The sequence below is a fragment of the Lepidochelys olivacea genome (genome assembly GCF_965140295.1).
Source record: "Lepidochelys olivacea isolate rLepOli2 genome assembly, chromosome: 20".
NCBI lineage: Eukaryota > Metazoa > Chordata > Testudines > Cheloniidae > Lepidochelys > Lepidochelys olivacea.
This window is the reverse complement of record NC_140430.1, coordinates 18,911,962-18,927,827: the sequence shown is the minus strand read 5'-3', so window position 1 is coordinate 18,927,827 and position 15,866 is coordinate 18,911,962. Positions and strand designations below refer to the sequence as shown.

The 15,866-nt window shown below is 55.4% G+C and overlaps 1 protein-coding gene across 1 annotated transcript; it reads right to left on the bottom strand.

Moving 5' to 3' along the window:
* Positions 1 to 1,352: 1,352 nt before the first annotated feature.
* Positions 1,353 to 3,238, bottom strand: GADD45GIP1 (GADD45G interacting protein 1). Its single transcript, XM_084609941.1, has 2 exons — positions 2,791 to 3,238; positions 1,353 to 2,333 (listed from the first exon to the last, which is right to left on the bottom strand). The coding sequence occupies exons 1-2, from the start codon at positions 3,132 to 3,134 to the stop codon at positions 2,015 to 2,017; spliced, it is 663 nt and encodes a 220-aa protein (XP_084466067.1). The 5' UTR covers positions 3,135 to 3,238; the 3' UTR covers positions 1,353 to 2,014.
* Between the last annotated feature and the right edge of the window lie 12,628 nt (positions 3,239 to 15,866).

Sequence of the window (15,866 nt, the reverse complement as noted above, 5' to 3'; positions counted from 1 at the left end):
GGAGAGGCCCACATTCAATTCCCTGCTCTGCCTCAGACTGCCTGTGGGCAACTCACTTAACCATGCTGTGCCTCAGTTTCCCCATCCCTAAAACAGGGATACTAGTACTGCCCTACCTCACAGGGGTGTGTGTCAGGATAAATACATTAAGAATTGTGAGGGGCTCAAATACCTCAGGGATGGGGCCCTGTAAGTACCTAATATAGGTCCTGGCTCCCAGTCTTCCCTACTCTTACAATATGAGGAAAGATTTTTCTAAAATGTGCAGGTTCAGTCTCAAGGAGAGAAGACTAAGGGGGAGCCTATGACAGTCTTCAAAGCTGTTCTAAAGGGGACAGGGATCAGTTGTTCATGTTCCCTGAGGGTAGGACAAGAAGTAACGGGCTTAATCTGCAGCAAGGGAGTTAGGTTAGATACCAGGAAAAATGTCCTGCCTCTGTGTTAGTTACGCTCTGGAATAGGCTTCCATGGGAGGAATCCTGTCTTTGGGGGCTTTTATGAATGGATTGGCCCAACACTTGACAGGGCCAGTCTGTTTACTTGGTCCTACCTCAGCATGGGGGCTGGACTAGATGATTTGTGGAGGTCCCATCCAGCTCTACACTTCTGTGATCACGTTTCCTCCCCTGAAGCAGAGAAAGGAGCAAACGCTCAGGGATTCTTTGAGCGTACGGTGGTACATTCTTTGTCCTTCCCTAGAGTGTAACGACGCTCTAGGGAAGGACAAAGCATCTGGTTACACCCTTGCCATGTATGAGTCAGTCTCCAAATTTGGAAGAAAATGCAACTAGGTGCAGAGAGTGCAGGGAACTGGCCATGGATGGGTATTTTGCCTATGAAAGATCAATGAATCACACTCCTTCCTAACAAAATCGTGCTGCTCCTTGAGGTAGGGAAAGGAGGCTAGTGGATAGAGCACAGGCCTGGATGTCATGAGGCCTGGGATCCCTGGGTCCCTGACCTGCTGCGTGACTTTGGGCAAGTCCCTTCTCCTCCCAATGCCTTAGTTTTCCCATCTGTAAAACAGAGGTCATGATACTGACCTCCTTTGGAAAGCTATTTGAGACCTACTGATGAAAAGCCCTAGCTAAGAGCGATTATATACAGGAGTCACTTGCCCACTGCTGAAATGCAGCCACCACTGGGCTGGAATGTGACAGCTCAAGACAGAAAGTTAAAAGGGCATCCTAGTGAACTAACCCCATGGGGGGACAGATGGGTGCGGGGGAAGCAAGACTCATCTCTTACCAGAAGCACCAGTGGTCTCTAAGGCACATTTGCGGCCAGGAGAGACATCAGAACCTTCTGGGATCAGAACTGGCTGATAAAGAAAAGTCCCAGGCAGCCAAGGCCCTAGTCAGAGCCTTTTATTTCAACATACAAAGTACAGAGATCTCAGGTTGCTGGCTTGGTAGGGGCAGAACTGGCTGAGAAAGGAGCCTAGTGGTTACATTACTAACACAGTCACCATGTGGTCATCACCCTCTCTGCGATAGCAGCATTCACTCGGGAGTCCCGGGGCTCTGTAGGGTAATGCCAGCTCCCCCACAACATATCATTCCCAATCTGAAGTTGGGGGGAGCCTAGGGCTTTTGAGCAGGACCTTCCAATGACCTCCCTCTGTCTTACTCAAACTCCATTAGGTGGCCCGTGCACAGATCTGAGTCCAGCTGCGGGGGTGGCTGAAGAACCCAGGCTGAGCTGGCTGGCTGTACAAGCAGGGAGGGAGGCTGCCCCCGCCCCCTGTCACACTCCAGGGGGCAGCTCCTACACTGGGACTGACCGTGCAGTGCAGTGCCTATTCACCCAGTGCTGCACCCCCCGCACCCCACCCCAATTAGAGTAAATAGTGGTGTTGACTTGCTGCTCCAAGAAGCATGATTGGCGTTCCAGACCTGAGCCACCAGCTCCCTGCTCAGCCCCCCTCTAGCACGCACTGGGAACAGAATTTAGCTCAGTGACAACTGTGGCTCTAACACTGACCCAATCTGAGGCTCCTAGATCATGTGCCCCCCTAGGCTGGTTCAGGCCCACCAGCTGAGACAGGAGCAGGTTCTGGGTCAACAGCAGTTTTCTTCTTTGCCTCCTCCTTGAGCTGTTTCTTCTTCAGCTTGAGCTCCTTGCGCTGTTTCTTCTCCATCTCCTGCACCAGCTCCTGGAATTTGGCACTGCGGTAGTCCACCTTGTGGCCAAAACGCTCCTGGGCCTCGGCCAGCAGCCGCTCCCGCCGGGCCTTGTCCTCCCGCTCCTTCTCCTTGCGTGCCGCCTTCTCCCGCCGCCAGTCCTCGATCATCTGCGGCATCTTGGCCATGTTGGCGGCAATCAGCTTCTCTCTGCCAGGAGGGCAAACAAGCCAGCAGTGAGACACCCACCACAGGGGGGAGACTCTCTGTATCTCTACTGCCACTGCTGTTCCCAAAACTTACACTGTAATTTGGGGTGGGGCGACAGAGGTCACCATTCCCTTTCCCTGAGGGCAGGTCTTGGGCCTGGAGACCTTGCTCATAGGAGTGGGGCGAGAGCATTTCCTAGAGCAATGTGTTGGGGGGAGGGGGTGGTGTCACACCCCAAATAGGGGTCATCACCCCAGGACTAGGGTTAGGTTCCAGCATCTCTCCCACCTCTGGAGTAGGGTCCTCCCTCCCCAGGAACTGGGTCAGGTTTTGGGGTCCCTGACCCCTCCATGACTAGGGTCCTCCCCCTCCCCCAGGAATGAGTCAAGTTTCAGGGCCCCTTCCCAGGGCAGTCAGGACCCAGACCTCCGGCCCCCAGGTCAAGCCCCCTCCGCACCTCTCTACCCGCTGCCTCTCCGCCTGCTGCTCCTTCGCGTCCAGCGCCGCCTCCATCTCCCTCAGCCCGGGGAACCACTCCCTCTCCTCGGCCTCCAGCTCCTGCAGCTTCTCGGGGCTGGGCCAGAGCCGGGCCGGGTCCACGCCGGAGGCCGAGCCGTGGCGCCCGTACAGCTTGGCCTCGTAGGCGGGCTGCAGCTGCCACAGGGGCGTGAGGGGATCGCTGGGGTCCGGCCGGTACACGCCGCCCGGCTTGCGCCGCGGGGGCGGGGCGTGATACGGGCGGGCGGCCGGGAGCGCGGCCCGGAGCAGCCCCAGCCACGCCCGCCGCATGGGCGCCGCCATCTTGGTTGGTCACGTGACCTCACGGGGCGGGTCCTGCCAGCAGTCGCGGGGGCTGCCCAGAGACGTGCCTGACACCTCGCCCTCCACTGACCGGAAGTCGGGCGATGGAGGCCGGAAGTTGGTTTGCGGGAAGGCGCAGAAAGACCGGAAGTGGGGCGATGGAGGCCGGAAGCGGGGCATTTGGGGGTCAATGGGGACCGGAAGTGGGGCCTTTCGGGGCAGTGGGGACCGGAAGTGGGGCCTTTCGGGGCAGTGGGCACCGGAAGTGGGGCTGAGGGAGTCAGGGCACTGGGTGGGGGAATTTACCCGCAAACTGAGGCCTCTTCTCCCCATGCCCTGGAAGCAAGGCGGCACCGTCGTCGCCTGGCGTCATGGTGCTGAGTTGAGACGAAGGCCACGAGTCAAACTTGCCGCCGAGCCGGTGTCACGTCCAGGCGACGTGTCGTCAGGTCGCCCCCCCCTGTAGGGCGGCCACCTCCGAGCAGCAAAAAACCGGGACAGCCAGGCTGGGCCGGAGCCCCCAGAACCGGCCAGCTGGCAGCATGTGCTCTGCACCCTGACTCACAGATCTCCCCGGCCAGCCCCCGCCACGAAGGGACGACCCTGGGAGAACCTGGACAGGTGGCAACATGCCCTTCCCCCCCAGGCAACGTTCCATTTACATTAGAACACGGCATGAGCTCAGGCCGGGGCACTGGGTCAGAAAGTGGCCTTGGCATGACATGCGAGCACCCAGGCAATGGGATGGCGTGGGCTGCTGTCTGAATGGGGCACGAAGATGAAACACCATTACCTCGTGGCACAATGGTGTCACAAGAAACAGCATCGGAGGGACACCGAGCACCTCACAATGTGGGGGCCTCGTGCAACAGCACGCCATTGAAATGAAACAGCCATGCACCATTACGGCCTCCTGCCACGTCCTGGCTGCGACACACAGTGTCCAGATGAAATACCAGCTCGCCAGTGTCTAATTGAATAGTCGATGCCCCACAACGCCGCTAAACTGTGCCTCGCAAGACGATGTGACAATGGCACGTTGCAATGTTGTGTTATTATGCTGACCCCCAGCTGATGCCCTGCTATGCAAGCTGGCAGCGTAGTGCCAAAGTATGTCACATCAAGAACCAGTATCTCAGGGTCTGAGATACCAGTGTGTTGGAGTATTCAAGGAGAAATGTGAAGGACTTTAACCTTTATGACTTCACGAAATGTCACCATGTCATATCTTGTAACCTGATGGATACACTTGATTCCGACCCGGGATTGCAGTTCCTGCCATGAGCAGCTCCTAGGTGCAGCTCCTGCCACCTCAGCCAGGAAGAAAGATACTCCCAGGCTCAGCACAGCTGGTACCAGCTTGTCTCAGGAAGTTTACCGGTAAGGCCCCTATTCAGGGAACCCCAGGAAAGTTTTGTGTTGCATTTCTTCTGCTGTAACACACAGGAGAGATGCACATGCACACACACCCCCACATACACAACCACACCTACCCACACCGTTGGGCCTTTGCAAATGGGTCATCAGCTCCACTCTAACACCCTGTGTATAGCATCATTGGAGCTTCATCCAACGCCGTTCTAAGAGAAAGTGATATCACAGTGGCAGTGCAAATCCAGTGTGAACTGTCAGGGCGTATCTACACTAGGAAATTTACCGGCATAACTATACAGATATAATTATACTGTTATAGATCTACCCACATAACTCCTGCTTCCAAAGCAACATAGCTAAACCGGAAAAAGATACCCTCCTCTTTAGGAATAAGAGTCCCTGAACAGGTTTCAGAGTAACAGCCGTGTTAGTCTGTATTCGCAAAAAGAAAAGGAGGACTTGTGGCACCGTAGAGACTTACCAATTTAGTTGAGCAGAAGCTTTCATGAGCTACAGCTCAGTCCCTGAACAGGGAGTTATATGGGGAGAGCTATAGCAGTGTAAGTATAAATTAATAGATTATAAAGACAGATTGGACCTCTATGATCATCTTGTCTGACCTCCTATATAACCCAGGCCATAGAATTGCCCTGAATTAATTTCTTGTTGAGGTAGAGCATCTCTTTTAGAAAAACATCCAATTTGATTTAAAAATCTACAGCCTTGGAGAATCCACCACAAGCCTTGGTAAATTGTTCCAATGGTTAATAACCCTCACTGTTAAAAATTAGCATCTTATTTCCAGCCTGAATTTGTCTAGCTTTTCAACTTCCAGCCTTTGCTAGACCTTTGACTGCTAGATTGAAGAGCCCAATATCAAAGTTGTGTTCCCCAGGCAGGTACTTATAAACTTAAATGCTAGTAAATTTCCTCAGGTAGATGAGCCCTTAGTATGTTGATTTCCCTTCCTAGATATTTCATTCTTCCCTTTTCCACTTCCTTTAAGGTTTTCTTCCTTCTCCCTATTATGAAACTAACAATGGAACAATGGCTTTCCCCTCCTCCTCCTCACACCTTATTCTGAGCAGTCTCTGGAAAGCTAGGTCGAGTTTTATGAGTGAGTTTTATACACATATTGGGCTGTGGGAACAATTATTTCTCCCCATAAAACCCAAACTGACATGCAGTGGTTTGTTTGCTTTGAGCCTGATGACTTTTAATGAGACACCAGAACCGCTGTGCTGGAAAAATTGTGCCTTTCTATGGGAGTGTAATACTAATGATCCCTTTGCTAAGCTGATCCAAACTCAGACTCCCCCCCGCCCCCTCCGCAGGTCTATAATTGGGGTCTGATTGCCACACAGCCCCCTCCGAGTCAGTGTTAACTCATGTCAGGAATTTTCTCGCACTCAGTTTACTTGTACTGGTTTTAAGTGCTGGAATTAGTTGGGAGGAGGGTGGGCACCCGTGGTCGTTAAATATCCCAAGGCACTTTTCCTAAAAGTCAAGGTGTTCACCCTGGTGTCCTGGCCTGTATCCAGCTTTGGTAATTAAATTCTGCCTCCTGAACTTTCTGCACTGTGTTTTCAGTTGCAAATGTTATTGCTATCTGAAGATGTTTTGGGGGGTTGCCGTGTGAAGCTATGTGCTGTCCCCACCAGAAGTGGCTGCATTTCAGCAGCCAGTGAACGAGCCCTGCAAATGCAGCTTGGCACCTTCAGGTGAAAGATGCTTCCGAATGATACTGTGACAAAAAAAGTGGTGGTTTCTTGGGGCTTCTGGAGTTGTGGCTATGCCGCACATTGGGATACCTTCAGGAATTCATAGCTTGTAAGGCCAGAAGGGACTATTATGATCATCTAGTCTAACCTCCAGCGTAACACAGGCCAGAGAGCTTCTCTGAATTAATTCCTGTTTTCAATTAGAGCCTCTATGGTAGAAAAACATCCAATCTTGATTTAAAAATTGCCAGTGAGGAATCCATCACAACCCTAGGTAAACTGTTCCAATGCACTAGTGCTTGGATCCTCCTTGTTCCCAAAGCGCTAATAGCCTGAGCAAAAAGAAGTCACTTCCTTAGCCATAACAGTACAGGGCATATGACACATGGCAGAACAGTCCTGATTCCATCCAACAGAGGGCAAGAGGATCAGAGAACTATCCCTGTCGCCCCCTAGTGACAGAGATATGGGATCTTATTAGTGACTGGAAAATGAATAATGATTCATAGCTCTTCTATAGCACTTTTCAGCAATGGAGATCTCAAAAGCACTTCACAATCTTTAAAGTATTTATCCTCACAACCCATCCACGAAGTAGGGAAATATTATTATCCCCGTTGTACAGGTGAGCAACAGAGGAGAGGCCACATGACATGCCCAAGAGATCTGTGACAGAGCAGGGAACTGAACCTGGCTTGCCAAAGTCCTGAGCCCCTGCCCTAGCCCCGGGACCATCCTACCCAACAGCTAGCAGGGAGGACAAAGGCAAATCTGACACTGTTACCCCTTCATCTAGCTCAGCCTCCAGCCCCTAATCTGGCACAACTGGAGCCGTTTCCAATGGTGCCATTTCGAGGCCACGTTATCTTTTGTTTGCTTCTCTTTCCCCTGCTCTTTACACCCTTCAGCCGTCAGCCTCTGGCAGAGCTTTCCCACCAGCCGTGATCCGGCACCGGCTCCCCGAATAGCGTTTGCCAACTTTAAACTGCCTTTTACTTAATTGTTTCACTGGCATCCCCTTCCACTTTCTCCCCAGAGAGGGAGCGAGCCGGGGAAGCTTAAGAGCCACACTAATGACATAATGTTCCCTGCTGAATTGCACGTGGTGGAAGAGAATGGAGGACAAATTGCTTTCTTCACTTCTCCCTGGTTCCCCTGCTTTCTCTGGCTTCCCCTGCCCTGGCCCCCTCTAGCTGGGCCGAGCCAGAACACTATAAGTGAAACTCAACATCCCTTTTTTCAAGCTAATTAAACGCCTTGGTTCAGATGAGTGGATTTGTCAGTGGCAGGAGCGCGGCCGGCTGGGGCTTTCTTCCCCTCCCCCCCGTCCCTCCTTTGCTCGCTCTTGCTCTCTTTAAGCCTATTTGTTTCCTGTCAGTGCCTGTCTTCAGAGACCCCCCTTCTCTGAAACAGGACGACATTTTAATGGCTTCTGGCACTGGCAGACAAATAACAAAACTCACGTCAACTCTTTGCAGACAGCTCCCCCCATCTCCTGCACTTGACGGGCTTCCCCTGTGGACCTTTCTACTGGCTGTGCTTCGGCCTGCGTCACCTCCATTCGGCCCGAGTGAGGAGCAGAAGGGCCAAGAGAGACAGATAAAAGCTACGCGGGTTGGGGCAGGGAGGGCCAGCTTGGCACGGGCTTTGGTCCTTCGTACCTGAGCCTGCCTGCCTGCTGCCTTCACCTCAGATGCTTTCTCTGAATCTTTCATCAGCGCCACAGCCCCGTGAGATGAAATATTTACTAGGCATGCGGGTTGATCCGCGGCCAAGTAGCCCCCAATGACGGCGACGGGAACGTAGCGAGGCTGGCTCCTTTCCTCCTAATTAGGGAGTGGGCTGCGTTTCCCAGAACAGGGACTATTTTTGGGGGTGGGGGGGTCTGCCTAACTTCAGGCACTTGGGGTCAGACTCTAGCTTTTGTTTTGTGTGTGTGTTTGTGGGGGGGGGGAGGGGGTTCTGAGTCCCCTATGCCAGGTCTCCCTTTGCAACCAGAAAATCCTCCAGATGACCCTGAGTTCGGTTGTGGGGTCACACGCGTTGAATTACAGAACTACAGGGCCTCCCTAGGCTGAAGCAGAACCAAGCAAAGCATTTCTAGACCATCCTGGACAGATCTTTGTCTAACCTGATCTTGAAAATGTCCAGGGATGGGGGTTCCTCGTGAAAATGCAGTTGAACCGGAAATAGGGGTGGGACTTGGCTCTGGGGGCCCTTTATAAAGGGGAGCTGCTGTCACATGGCCACGGTCAAGGCGTGACCTCCAGGGAGCCATTCATAAGGCTAGTTTATTGGAGAGAGCTGTGGTCAGGAAGGGGGTGCTTTGTACGAGCTGGGAAGGGCTGCCCTAGATTTTGAATGTACCCTGGGGAAAGGAATGTGGACTTCGGCTTGAGCCTTTGGACTTTTTCTGGATTGCTCCTGTGGCTGGACCTGCCCCCAGGCTCCCAAGGAGGAGCAGGGAGGGGTGGGTGGGTGCATCAGGGTGGCGCGGATGGTGGCACGTGATGACTGAGCCCTGCCATTATCCGACTTCACTTTGCACTGGGGTAAATTATTTCTCTGATTCCAGTGAAACTGGCTTGATGTTAGTTCCCATCCCCAGTGTGTGCGCTCAGAATGGCAGAGCGTACAGGCCTCAGCTGTACGTTGGCAGCAGAAAAGGAGCAGAAGATGATGGGAAAAGATGTCTGTCTGGTTATGGGGTCTGGGGGGCAGGCTCTGATCTGGGGGAGGGCAGAGGAACAGGTTGTAGAAGTGTAAATTCTGGCTCTCCTTGGTTATTGTAATGCAGCGGAGAATTGGCGCAAGGAGCTCCTGGGGCCCCTCTCTGATTCTTACTGATTCAGGTGCCATCTCTTGGAAGTGCTTGAGGTGACAGGCAGCAGAGTTCAGTGGTTAGAACACTAGCTTGGGCGTCGAGGACACCTGAGTTCTGTTCCTGACTCCAAGCGACTTTGGGCAAATCACGGCCTCTCTCCTGGGCCTCAGTTTCCCCATCAATAAAACGAGGGTAATGACCCTTCCCGCCGCTTGGGGGTGAAAACCCTCTGGTGTGTGAATTGAAATAAGTGCTGCCATTCTTAATTTATTTATCGACTGACACACCTGGCAGTCCCTTCCCTTTGCCAGCGGCTGGGATGCAGCCTCCTCTGGGGTGAGCCATGCCAGGGGCAGGAAGCGAGGCAGACAGCTGGATCCAGCTGAAATGGAGCAGGGGGCGTGTAGGGAGGGAGGACTGAATTTGGCAACAGCCCTGAGTCTTGCCAAAAGTGCCAGGGGATTTTTACTAGTCCTGGGGGCTCAGGGCATGAGCTAACTGGTTGCTTGGCAATCAGGGGATGTTGGCATTAAAAGCTCCTTCCCTAGCCCATGAGCAGCAGCCCTGCTGGGAAAGCGGGGACCCTGCTTCCGGCTGGCAGTATCGCAAGGGGGTCTTCTCCCCGCTGTGTTCCTGGATGTGCTGGAACGGGGGGGCCCCGAGTAGCTTTCGTGGGGATTGGACATGGCAGGCAGCCACAGTGCTGGGCAGGGAGCAGGCCGGGGGAGGCAGATGGTTGGCTCTGGCATGGTAGCCAGGACATTTGGTAACGTTGCAGACTGCACTCTGCATCCCCCTCCCCTTCCCCTTCATCCGCCAAACAGGCGGCAGCTCCCAGGCTTTGGAGCCAGGATCAGCCTTCTGGTGCCCCGAGAGAGACCGGATCCCAGCTCCTCCTGTGGAGCTCCCTGGTGAGCCAGTCTGCCCATGCTCCAAACCCCAGCTCCCCAGGAAGCCAGCGCTCCAGTGCCCTGGGCTACCATCTGCAGGGAGCGTGCAGCCAAAGGCGAGGCGGGGGCGGGGCGAGAGACATGGAGGAGCTGGAATTTCCTCATTCCCTTTGCGTGATGGGAGCGTGGCTGCTAATAGTGCCCTCAGCAAGACATGCTTCTCCTCCCCCCAGCATCCGCCCTGTTCGGGGGGCGAGGGGGATGTGCGGGTCCGTGGCCCTCACACTTCAGCCTTACCCGTGTCAGCGCCCAGCTGTGTGAGCCCACCAGGCCCTGATCTGACTAAACTCTGCTGTACTACAGGAGTGCTTAGGAGGCCTGACTGAGATCAGGGCCCCCATTGTGCTGGGGTTTGCATAGACCCTGGCCAAGATCAGGCCCCCTTTGTGGCAGGTGGGGCGCAGACCCCAGAGGAGATCAGGCCCCCTTTGTGGCAGGTGGGGCGCAGACCCCAGAGGAGATCAGGCCCCCTTTGTGGCAGGTGGGGCGCAGACCCCAGAGGAGATCAGGCCCCCTTTGTGGCAGGTGGGGCGCAGACCCCAGAGGAGATCAGGCCCGCTTTGTGGCAGGTGGGGCGCAGACCCCAGAGGAGATCAGGCCCCCTTTGTGCCAGGTGGGGCGCAGACCCCAAAGGAGATCAGGCCCCCTTTGTGGCAGGTGGGGCGCAGACCCCAGAGGAGATCAGGCCCGCTTTGTGGCAGGTGGGGCGCAGACCCCAGAGGAGATCAGGCCCGCTTTGTGGCAGGTGGGGCGCAGACCCCAGAGGAGATCAGGCCCCCTTTGTGGCAGGTGGGGCGCAGACCCCAGAGGAGATCAGGCCCCCTTTGTGGCAGGTGGGGCGCAGACCCCAGAGGAGATCAGGCCCCCTTTGTGCCAGGTGGGGCGCAGACCCCAAAGGAGATCAGGCCCCCTTTGTGGCAGGTGGGGCGCAGACCCCAAAGGAGATCAGGCCCCCTTTGTGGCAGGTGGGGCGCAGACCCCAGAGGAGATCAGGCCCCCTTTGTGGCAGGTGGGGCGCAGACCCCAGAGGAGATCAGGCCCCCTTTGTGGCAGGTGGGGCGCAGACCCCAGAGGAGATCAGGCCCCCTTTGTGCCAGGTGCTGCATAGGCCCCTGGCCGAGCTCAGGGCTGGGCCATGCTGGAGCTGGAATGGGTCTTTCCAGCGCTAGCTCTGATTCGATAGGGGGCTGAAAGCAGAAGTGGTGGCGCACAGAGTTAACTGCCCAAGTACATCCCGAAGGTTGCAGAAGGGATCGCACTCTGGGTGGCTAGCTCCCCCTGCGCCTCCCGCCCTGCGGCTACACTTCCGTTTTTAGCACGTTTGCTCAGTCAGAGGTAGTGTGGGTATGTCCCCTCGAAGTGGAAATTCCGTCATCCAGATCCCGTGTAGATGTACCCACCGAGTGAGACACACTCCTTGCCCGGAAGAGCTTATCAAGTGAATGAACAAGACAAAGTGCAGGAGGGGAAACTGCGGCACAGAGTGGGTCAGTGACTCGCCCAAGGCCACCCAACAAGTCAGTGGCAGAGCCAGGAATAGACTCCAGGGCCACTGGATATGTCCAGGTCATTACAACCCCTTCACTCCCCCCACACAAACACATTATGTTCCCCACAGTGCTTCGGTCAGGCCTTGTTCTGAGCAGCCTGGTGACAAATCACTCCTCGGCTGGAAGTGACGTCAACCTTCTAGATCCTGTGTGGCCCCCTCCCCAGTGGTGTGGCCTCCAAGCCCATGGCTCCATGCCCGTGGCTGAGCATGTTTACTCCCCCTCAGGCTGTGAGCTCCCCTTGCTGCCAAGCCATCCAGGCAGGTGTCAAGAGGCCGCTGAACAGAGATGGCCGCAGGACAAGGGGGCGCCGGGCGGTGCGTGGGAATTGGGGAGCAAACAGGATCACAGGGTGTGTGCAGGGGGATGGTTTCATGGAGTCCTGCACGCACAAATAAAAGCCCGGCTGGGGGAGGGGGCATCCGGGCCTTAAGCGGCCTGTCCGGATTGCATTGGTCCCATTGTCTTGGCAGATGTGTTTGCGTGGGCCTGTCCCAACCCCAGTGCTTGTTGTCGTGCTGCTGGGATGACAAGCTAGATCAGGGGATGCGGTGAGGGGCTGTGTATCCCAGAGGCATTGGGGGATCTCTGCAGGGGTGGGGGTTGGGACATTCATTTATACTGAGACACAGGGTGATGGGGGGCGGCAGAGTCAGGCCGAGGAAGCCAAAGTGCAGAGTGAGCTTCTCAGTGCAGCCCTGCTAGTGTATCGTGATCCTGACCCACAGCCCACCCCCACCCCCCACTATCCCAGCCCTGGGCTCCTCCATACACACCGCTCTGCCGGTGCTCCTCAATCTGGACCCGCAGCCCCCTGCCATCCCAGCCCTGAGCCCCACACCCAGCTCTGCTGGTGCCCCTCACTCCCCACCTGCAGCCCCCACTATCCCAGCCCTGGAGAGGTTGGAACCAGGATAGCAGGGGGCTGCTGACAGAGAAGCTGAAATGGAGAAGGCAGGAATAACAGTGGCAAAGGCCACGGGGAACTGAGGCTTTTAGAGGCTTTTAAGGGGGCTGGGAGGATGGGCCCAGTGGGTGGCCGGGGCATGTGCAGATTCATGGTGTCACCGCAGCAGGCACTGGCCGCAGGCTCTGAAGTGCAGCAGATGCTGCAGCCTTGACTGCCAAGAGGGGAGTTTTCCTAGCACCCATTGTTCACTCCCAGGCCCCAGCGAGCTGGGGCGTGGGCCTGGGTTAATACTGCTCATGGCACTCAGCTCCGGAGTGGGGTCTGCCTGTCTGCCCCACGGGGATAGGGGAGTTGGGGGGCCAGCCCCACCCCAATCCTTTCCTTAAGCTTCACCCTGTAGGCAGGGAGCGGGGCCCAGGGAAGGCCTGTGTTAGACGGGTCAGACAGGAGCTCACAATGGTCACGTCTGGGCTTTTCCTCCCACTCTCTCCTCCGCACAGCTCCTCTTCATCCTCCTCCTCGGTGCTAAGCACTGCCCTGCTGAGCCTGTTCCAGCGGGGTCTGGACCCAGTCCCACTTCTTCCCCCGGGCGGAAGGAACCGCACGCACGGCCCCCCTCGGAATCCAGTCCGAGCCCTTCTTCTCCCTAATCCAAGCGAGTGAACAGATGGGTGGAATCCTCTCCGTGGCTGGCACGGCGGCAGATGGCATTAGCTGGCACTCTGTCACCTGGGCGCCTCCATCCTGCCGCGGATTCTTCTCCGAGCCAGGCCTGGCTGCAGCAGGACTCCATTCCTGCTGGGGAGGAGAGGGGCAGGCCATCCAAGCTGCCGGGGGGCCCATCCATGGGTGCCTGGCGAACCCCCGCTACCAGGACAGGGGTAACTCCAGGCCTGGCCTGCCACTCTTGAAGGATCCATGTCTAGAGGGCTCCTGTACCGGGTGGGGGATGCATCCGTGTGGCTTGGGGACTGGCGCACCTTCTCCGAGCTGCTCTTTTACCCCCCAGCCATTATTTTGATTGGGTGAGCCAGAGATGGGCCCGATCTGCTGAATTTTAGAGCCTGATCCCTGCATCCACAGGCTTTGATATAGCACCAGACACAGCAGTAGTGGGGGAAGAGCTCTCCCACCCCATCTGACTTGGTTCTGCTGTGTTTGGGCCCCACCCCACAAAGCGGAGTTCAGATCCCTCAACCTGTGAAATCACCTCCCGCTCCCAGATGTCCCCTCTCCAAGAGCTGGCCGTGTCACAGGACATGACTGCAGGCTCAGATTGTCCACCGAGAGCGAAGGAGATCGCAGCAGGATGCCTGGGTTCTCCCTACCGCCTCCAGGGGCTGTAAGCTACCCCTGTGATTAATGGAACTGGCCACTGGATGTCACTTTGGAGCTGGCAAGGGGATAGGGGGAGGAGGAGAGAATCAGAGTCCTGAGATCTGGGAGTCTCTCACTACTTCTATCTTTCTGGGAGGGCAGGGCATGAACCTTGGGCCTAGGGATGAAATGGCTGCATGAGGCGCAATAAGGGGCAGTTTGAAAATGGGATAACCTGGTCGCTGTTTATAGATGGGGAAACTGAGGCACAGAGAGGGGCAGTAGCTTGCCCAGTGCCACACTGTCAAACAGAGGTAGGACTAAAACCCAGGAATATTGACTCTAATCCGCTAGACCCCACTCCCCTGCCAGAGCTGGGAAAAGAACCCAGGAGTCCTGACTCCCAGCCTGCACCCTGCTCTGACCACTAGATCCCACTCCCCTCCCAGAGCTGGAAATACACTCCCAGCCTCCTGCTCTAAGCACTGGACTACACACCTTTCCTGAAGTAGCAACAGACCTCCTGATTCCTGATGCCCCATCCTGCGCTCTGAGCGCTAGGCCCCTGTGGGAACAGAACCTAGTCGTCCTGAGGCCTGCTCCTGTCAGTACTCTGGGATGTAGGCAGGTCCCTCTCAGAATGCTTCTCCTCTCCCGCCAGTGCCGGCCGCACTGAATCTCCGCAGAGCTGGCCCAGGGACTGTTCCATATTCGCAGACAATCTGTTTGCGCCCATCTGGTGAAGTTGTAGCCTGTCTTTCTCCCTCTCAGCTCTCCCCTCCTGACAGAAATAGTCTCAGGTGTCTAAATATCCCAAGCCATCTGACGGGCAATAACCAGCCAACAACCACTTGCTCACGAGACCTGGCTCCTGGGCTTCTAACAGCTTCCAGACAGGTCAACAAAACCTTCCCCTAACTTGATGGTAATGGTCTCCAAGTCTTCTACAGGCCACTTGGTTGTCTCTTGCCCCACTCCCCATCTTCTTTTAGGGGTCATGGGTCACCGGGTGCAGCCAGTTCCCTCTAGTCCCATCATGTCTGCTTGGCGATGTCTGTCTTCACCCTGAAATCCACCTGTGTATCCTGGGACAGTGGGGGGCCTCCAGCTCCAAACAGAGATGTGGGTGCTCTGAAAACTTGGCGGGGGAGTGTGTGTGGTCTCAGCTCGATTCCCCCAAAACAGAAGCACCCAAGCTCAGCGACCGCTTTTGGAAAACACTGGCCCTGGTGAAGCCAAACCTCTTGGTTGGCTTTGCCAGTGGAGTGATATGAAAAATAGTTCCTGGAGCATATGTCAGGAAAGTCCCAAAACAGTTTAAAAAGAAGTTTTCTTGCATATCAAGTGGTACGGACAGACTGCCTCATGGGAGGGGACAAAGGGTTCATTGACATGGGTTTGGAGTGGACTGACTGTTTCATTTGCCGCTTTGCTACTTGAGTAATGTGAACATTGCATTATCTATCTATCTGTCTATCCCCCCCATCTATTTATCTCCATTTACACCCATCTCTCTCTCTCGCCACACTTCTGTCTGATCTATCTTTCTATCTGTCCACACACACATGTCAAAGTAACAACCAACATTACCCCTGTATAATGGACTTTGAATCAGTTACTCCATACACAGGCTGCACAAACCAACCCATGTAGCAACATGCTGAGTGCTTAGCTATAGGGAGGACTCTCTGCGAGTGGTCAGATGTGTGGGTCTGACTCTGAAGCTGGGCACGGGGCTGAGTGGCTCAGTACAGGCCCTAAGCCCTGCTCTGTAAACACGCCTGACCATGCGTCCCTAGCGCCAACCGCTTGGGACAGTGGCTGATGTGACATATTGATCCATTAATGCTATGCAGCTCTCCACTCACAATATTGCTGTATGTAGGGCGTTGGCTGAGAGCCAGTCTATCTGATGCTCTTGTGACACCATTGGGCCTGATGCTGCTCCCACTGAAATCAAAGGGCCTGATTCTGGTCCCCGTTTTGTAAATGGGGACGAACTCTAGTGAAGGCAGTGACTGAGTGGAAGAGCTGCCTCCTGGGCAGTTTTACCAAGGGAGAAAGCTCGTGAGGCAGGATGGTGCAA